Raw genomic sequence first — 7,988 nt, 5'->3', positions numbered from 1 at the left:
CCTCAAGATATGCATGTTTGAAATCTCATTCCACTGCAAGCAAAACTGAGCTCACGATTGCTGAGGTTGCAATCTATTTATGGAAATTTCAACATGACTTCTTTCCTATGCACAAGAATATAGCTTAATCCCAATTGGACCTCCAGCCAGATTCAACAATCGTCCCTCAGATTCAATAAAGAGCAGAATCAAGTCTTTTGATGACATCATGCCATGAGAACCACGATTCTACCAATAGGGATTTAGCTTCAAACCACTGGGCTGACTTCCATAATTTGTTTCTTATTAGGTTAAGTTGATCATATTTCCACCAACATTTTACCATATTGATTTGTGGGTTTTTATTTCAATCAAAACCCAAAGCATGAGTTAGCTTAATGATTTAATGAAGCTATCGTTAATGAGAAAACTACAATTTTTCAAATATATATATTTTCTTGAAGATAATAATTAAATTTGAACAACTTTGAATATGAAAGTTTCGTAATTAGCTAAGACAATTAAACAAAACGGAAGATACGTTCAAAATTATTTTAGAATAGATTTTAAATCAACCCAGGAAATTTTGATCTAGTAGAACTTGCATCAACTTCATCGTTGCATTGGGCGAAAGTGGGACAGTTGTGGGATCGAAGTTCGATGCGGGATCATTGGGATCTGTTGATCTAATAATTAAAGGATCAGCTGATTCGTCCATGACAGGCGTGCCAGATCTTGACGCTCTTTGACCTTCTTCCTCGTGGTCAATGGGACTTCTTGTTTCATTGATCGGTGCTTTATCATTTGAACCATGCCGCACAGATGAAGCTTCGATAGACATTTTTGGATCTGATTGGAGGTTGGGTACCTGATGCGACTCGACACTGAATATTTCTTCACTCGGGCTTGATGACCGACGCTTGCTTTGCTCATGAGTGATGTCTTCTTCAATTCTGTCAATCGGAATTGTAGATACCCTTTCCGTAGGAATGATTTTAGGTTGATGTTTGTGTGCTCGAGCTCTGTTCTCTTGCAAATATTGGTTAAAGTCCTTCTTTCGCTTCGCTTGAGGTGTAGAATTAGTCGGAACTACGTGTTTTGAGTTTTCGTTGTGCTGAGGTGCCGGAGCGGAGGGTATTGGAGGCCTTTTGTCAACTTTTGGTTCCACCGCTGTCAATTTGACGCCTTCGCGTGCAGCTCGTCCAGGTGGAACCATTTTGATCGGAGGTGGAATCGTACCAATACCACCTGCAGTTCTTGGAACCACCAATGTAGTTTCCTTTAGAACATTAGGCTTTATATTGTGACTTGGATGTTTGCTGTGCATGTGCGAAGGAGGAACAGCAGCTGATTTGCCCGGATCGAACAGACCAGGTGGGGGTGTTGGAGGTCGGTCGTAATCGAAGTCATCAAAGCTGTATCCTGTTGGTGGAGGCAAGGGTAATGGAAGCCGAGTGTGCGTTGGTGGGATTCCAGGTGGCACAGGCAGCTTTGATCCGTGCACAAGTGGAAGAGGTTCGCACTGTTGATTGCTAAAACTGTCCGAGCTTCTTGACCTCGGAGCAGGCACTTCAACTTTGAAGTTGCTAGTTGGGTCATATTCATCATCGTCGTCATCTCCACTATGGTAATGGGGCGTTCTCCTGCTTTCAGAGAAACTTCCAGTGAATTCCATCAACTGGCCAATTTTCCTCTTAAACGTGTCTTCCTTTGTTTGTGGTAGATTCCGCGATGGAACTGGCGCAAAAGCGGAAGTAGGACTAGCCAGGCCATCTTCGATGCTTGGCGTTGGTGTTCCAGCCCTGCTACGTTCTGGAAGCTTAGATTTATGAGCATCGCGAGGGAAAGGTGGCTTAGGCTTGTTAATTTCCAGGTCATCAGCTAAAGTCCTACGTTGAACCTCATTTAAGGGTTTCTCCAGGGCAAGTTTCTTGAAAGGCGGCTCACTGAGTTTAGTTTCTTTGGCCCCATACTCCTTGGCAATATCAGCTTTACTTGTTTTGCTTTCTTCAATTTTCCTATTCTTGGGAATTTTGAAATGATTCACCGATGGTCGCTTAGAATGCAGATTTTTCTCGGAGGCCTCAACTGAATTTGGAACTTCTTTTTCCTTCGGCTGCTCATTTAGTTGCCGTGTTTGACTTTCAACTTTGTGTCTTGGAGCGTATGATATGCTCTCAATCTTCTTCACGTTCTTTTCTTTATCTATTGGCATTTTGTCTTTCTTTTCAGACGTCTTCGCAGTTACGTTAGGCTTCGCTGACGTATTAACAGAAGCTCCTGATACAGCTTCCGGGCCATTGAAAAGATCGTCCAATAACTGGATCTTTGACTTTGGTTGTTTCTGATTCACGTGGGGAGTCTCAAAAGTAGCTACGGGCGACTTATCTTCATTTTTGCTTAATGGATCAATGACCGCTTTCAGTTTACCAGTTAGAGCGGTATACTTGGTTATATTGGTGGATTTAGATGTACTGCTTTCGATTACTTTTGTTTCATTTGTTACTAATTTTGGCTTTTGTACATCGCTAACCACCTTCTGTGAAACTCTATCGGCGGCATCATAATTTACTTTCTCTTTGTTACCAGCTGGCAATTCAGATCTAACAGCCACTTTCATTGTCGAATCCTTTACAGAGTTCTGTAGCTCACTGTTTTTAAGCTTTCCTGGAACAATTTTGGATTCATCATTATTTGGTTCCCTAATTTTATCCAATTTTAGGTTTGATTTCTCACTTTCCCCGATAATTTTGTCAACTTTGGGCACCTTGGAAGGAACCTCAAGTCCTCCTTCTTTTCTTTGAGCTTCATTTGCTTTTTCTAGACTCAAATCGCGCTCACTTTTAGATTTCTTCTTACGCTTACGGTCGTTCTCGGAGATGTTACTTTCAGATACTTTAGTTGTCGTATCAAGAGAAACTGCCACTTTAACCTGGTCACTGCTAGCACTCGGATCGACAGCTTCTGAAGCCAGAGGAACCACTCGTGAAAAGTCCGGTTTGAAACCCGACCTAATACCGCCATTAACTACAGCGCTTTTAGTCACTTTCGGGATATCATCAAGTCTGCTCAACGTCTCTTTAGGACAACTTTTCTCGTCATTTTTAAGTGGCACTTTGTCCCGTATAACGTCGTTATTGGTTGTTTCATCACTATTCTCAGTTACCAATGCCTTCAAATTTAATCCACTAAGCATCGGTTCTTTCACCCTTTCTGACCTCGTTCTCGGAGAATTCCGTTCATTTTTAGCAATATTTCTTTTCTCTAGCTTAGAAATTGATTCAGTAGAATTTTTATTAACCTGAGAGCTTTTGACATTAGTAACATTAGAAGTTTCATTACTTAAACTAGAGTTATCTTGCTTGACAGCAGGCTGAAACGGGGGAGCAGCGGGTGGTTGCTGAGGTCTATTCTTTGGTCTGATGGGAATCCTGACAATTACTGGCTCCCCTTCGGGAGATATCTTAGTGATCTCTCTATACTGCACTTCCTGCACCACCGCAGTTTCTTCAGACTTCTTATCAGGCACTTGTTTTTCATTCCGTTGCGAAATGTTTTCAGCTAGATGTTCCGTCGTCGTTGAGTGGGTTAAGACCTGAACCAGCTCGTTCTTGAAAGATTTTAATGAATTTGATTGAGATTCGTTCTGTGAAGAAGCTTCGGTCTGAACTGGTGGTACTTCCATAGGCACAACTATCTTCCCTTCATTTTCATTTGACTGCTTCATTTGCTGGCTTTGGGAAACAATATTTTCAGTTTTTGAACTAGTGGGTTTGTCAGATGATGACAAAGATTCCTTGTTCTTCATGAGAATGGATCTATCTGAGTCGATGTTATCGCTGTCTTGTTCAATTTCGGTTGTCAATATAGGCGTAGAACTGCCCTCAGTCTGTTCTGCAGCCACAATTTCCTCAAAGGAGAAATGGTCGACAGGTGTGGTTGCATTGTGGTCCGACTCACTGGCCCATTTGTCGATCAAATCAAGAGGAGAGGATTTGGGGAGTGCATTTAAGCCAGCGTTTGTTGGTGATTCAGAGTTGACTACCAGATCATCCGGAACAAAATTGGGCTAAAGCATTTATTTTTTATCAGATTTATAATTTAGTATCAGAAATTACCCCCACGCCACGCCACGCGAAGAACGAAAATAGGCCAAGAACGAAAAACTGGCGGGTAACAAAACACTTTTTCCGAGCATACAAAAACATAACATTACCGAATAACGTCGGGCGAATTGCTCCCAAACGACCGGCGAGCGGTTGGTTCCGTCAGAAACTAGCCACTGTTTAGTGAAGCTAGCTTCAGCTTAATTGAAGTTGCGCTAGCTTTAGCTTGATCGAGGTGAGCGCAGAGGGGGGGGGGGTGTGGGTCAACAGGTGGCGGGGTGAGGGGCAACAATGGGAGGTGGCCCTTGGCTGCACGGGGCCCTTAACGCCCGAACGATGTGCAGGTGAGGGCATTGTGGGGGTGAAGTAAGGGGGGCTGATGGGGGGGGGGGGTTGGGGGTCAGCCTCTAAGAACTGCCCTTCACACCCTAAGTAACCCTAAGTATAAGTCTCCAAAACAGTTTCTGTGAATCGCATACTTGGATACCAGTGAGCTGACTAAGCTCTAAGAAAACTTAATGCCCACTGGGTGCTAACTGTTAATCAAGTTTTTGAGGACGAAAAGCCAAATGGGTCAGACGAAAAAATGGTCGCGCAAAATATCGCATAAGACCAGCAGGACTAATATAATGGCTAAAGACTTCGTTTGAGAGCAATTAAACATGAACCCACTAGCGTCGGATGAATTGCTCTCGAACGACTGGCGTGGTAAACGATTTAGAAAAGGGTACAGGTTAGAGAATCTTTTATGGCACAAAAACTTCGACTAGGAAGGGGTTCACACCCGCGACCTCCTGGATAAGAGTCTGGTACATTAAATACTACGCTACACGGGTTTTGTGCAATCTTCGCTCACAATCGCTTTTATTTTGGCTATTCATTTAACTTCTCAATGCGCGCAATTCAAATCACTTTAAAAAATTTCAGAAAATCATGCCCAAAAAGACGAGAAGTGAAATCAAAAGAATGTTCTAGAAGGAACAGTCAAGCCAAAATTTTGCACAGAAAACACATGTATACAAAAACACGTAACAGCAACACGTTTACAATGCTTCGTCCAAGAGCAATTAAAAAACTAAACATGACCGACTGACGCCCCTCCACGCCCCCTAGTTGGCTGGACTGTAGAATGCTGTAGTGAGAGAGGCGGCAATTATTTCACATAGCAAAGGGGCTATTACACATGAAGTGATTAAAAAAAACGAAGTTCAGCCCATTTTTATTCGTTTTTAGCATTTGATTGCCTTCAGTTGAGTTTAATAAAAAAGTAGAGCAAACTGAAAACAACATAGCAGCACCCGGTCTGAAACAGATTTGAAGACATTAATATAAAAAAAAATTACACTAGACCGAAAGCATCAATTAAAAGTTTTCAAAAATCAGACTTCGATCTCATAACTGTTTACAAAACAGTAGTAGTAGTAGTAAAAGACTTGAATTTACCATTGAAGGATTTTTGACAGTACTAGAAAAGATCTTTACAGAAAGTAGCGGTAAAAAAATATATGAATTAAAGGAAATATTCTAAGATACGTTTAACATCTGCAAACGGCACAGCGACATTTGATTGACCATGTACAGGTTCTTGATATATCGTATTTTAAATCACGTAGACTGACGAAGAAACACTTTAAGAGCGATTCAATATTTGCAGGGGGAAATAAAATGTTTATATCACTAGAATCATTAAAATCGTTGACCAAAAGGCTTACTCTGTTAAAAAATGATGTTTCAGTGACCGTTTTGCGTGGGTATTTAGAAACCAGGTACTGTTTGCTCTCGCTGCGTAAAGATCTTTTCTTCTTCTTAAGAACGAAAAATTTTTCGAACGTAATACAACTCTTTCCTGTAGCAATGGTAGCAAAAAGTTTCAGATCAATGTTTAGAAGATGGTATGCAATGGGAATCGTATCAGCAGCCAACAATAAATCACTATAGCTCTTTTTACCTAAACACCAACGCAAACATTTTTCGTTAAACTTCTCGAGTAATCGCAAGTCAGTTAGACCGGCATGCCAGGTAGGAGAACCATACAGTAACACAGACAAAACACAAGCCGAATACAGGTTGAATTTAACTTTGTTCGGCAAACTGTATGGGACATTGTGTCTGAGGTAATGGAAGTTCTGTTTTGCTTTGTTTAGCTTTGATCTAATGTGAAAGTCCCATCTTAGACAGCTAGTAACTTCAACGCCAAGATCGGTCGTTGATTCCACTTTCCGCAGTTTTTCGTTGTTTAAGAACAAATCACCAGTAGTTTTCTTTGAAATATGGATATAAGAACATTTTGATGCATTGAACTTCAAGCTGTTAGAATGCGACCAATTATACAATCGATTGATGTCCTCTTGACTGTCACCAAAAACATTTGTCGAAGAGCACACCAACTTGGTATCATCCGCAAAGCAGTAACAATTGGAATTTTTTGGAAGAGACAGCATATCGTCTATATAAACCAAAAACAACAGTGGTCCCAAAACACTTCCTTGGAGAACACCACTATCTATAGATACGATGTGAGAAAGGTTTCCATCGATACAAACTCGTTGCGTTCTATCCGCCAAATATGATCTAATTAAGCTTCTAAACTCGAGGTCTAATCCAAAATAGGCCAGTTTACTAATAAGGGTTGCATGATTGACAGATCAAATGCTTTACTGAAGTCAAGATAGTACAATTTGCTCCCAATTATTGTCAAAATTGGCATACAACTCGTCTAGGAAGAGAACAAGTTGTGTAATTATTGAATGACCCTGTTGAAAACCGGCTGATTAGAATTAATTTTGTGTCGGATCTTCGAATACAAATAATTAAAAATTATTCTCTCAAATACAAGGGAAAGTCGTGGCAGAATAGATATAGGGCGATAAATTTCAACGTCGGACTTTAATCCTTTCTTGTGAATAGAAGTTACATGAGCACATTTCCAGAATAATGGCCAGCAAGTTGTTCGTATGATAAAGCTGAAGAGAGAATGAACATAAGGTGCAAGCAGTTCGGAACAAGAACTATAAATAAAAGGTGGAATACCGTCACAAGCCACAATAGTACCTGTCGGAATATCTCTAATAAAGCTGAAACTCGCATAGCTGAAAACTGTCGAAACAAATTTCTGACAGGAAAATAACCGAGGTGGTTTCTTGACCGAAGTCAACAGAACCGTTCGAGAGTTCGGAAGAGACTGATTTGAAAAAAGAATTGAAGAGGTTAGCCTTGTCGAGAACTGTTTCAGCTTCAGTATCCTTCCAATATACCTTATTTGGTAAACTAGGTCTACACCAGCAGGCGCTTATTTGGCCACTAAAGCAATAAAAACTATAATAACGAATTATAAAAATAATTTGACAAAAACTTAAGAAAAACATTGAAGACAGCTACGAATTTCTGATTTTAGTATCTTTTTTAAAGACTAGATTTAAACCAAATCTAAAAATAGCAAATCTTCCTCTATACATAATAAACAAAAGTAAACCAAAATTTCCAGCATCAAAGCTTTGTTCTAATTTAACCCAATTCAAAAACCGTGTTTTAAAGTTTCTGCCTTTGGGTGAAAATCTTACAGAAAAAATCTTAAGATAAAAAGTAAATTACAAAACCATTAAAAACATTTTAAAAAAATGACCAAAATGCACAAAAAATACAAAAAATTAGTTATCTAAAATTGATACCACCAACAAATAGAAGCTGAATTATAAAATTAGACGAACGTGAAAAAAAATCACTCTGAAAGACCAAAATTTTGTTCAAACACCAACTTTTCACTCCATTTAAAATGCAGCTTAAAAAATCTTGCTACAAGCTAATGGTTATTTCGCTCCGTTTACTACTCCAGCGTGACTGAAATCACCGCTAATTTGACATCTCAATGACATTATTGAATCAAAAATGTGCGAGGATCTAAAA

General features: G+C 39.9%; 1 protein-coding gene across 1 annotated transcript in view; it reads right to left on the bottom strand.

Annotated features, from left to right (window-relative positions):
- Window positions 1–412: 412 nt before the first annotated feature.
- The window catches only part of LOC142342004 (uncharacterized), a 45,492-nt gene continuing 37,916 nt past the window's right edge, over window positions 413–7,988 (bottom strand). Inside the window, exon 14 of the mRNA XM_075393188.1 lies at window positions 413–4,048. Coding sequence (XP_075249303.1) covers window positions 551–4,048 — 3,498 coding nt within the window. The 3' untranslated portion in view covers window positions 413–550. The remainder of the gene's footprint in view (window positions 4,049–7,988) is intronic.

This window comes from Convolutriloba macropyga, chromosome 1, assembly GCF_964194025.1.
Source record: "Convolutriloba macropyga chromosome 1, txConMacr16.3, whole genome shotgun sequence".
NCBI lineage: Eukaryota > Metazoa > Xenacoelomorpha > Acoela > Convolutidae > Convolutriloba > Convolutriloba macropyga.
This window is presented reverse-complemented; position numbering and strand designations above follow the sequence as displayed.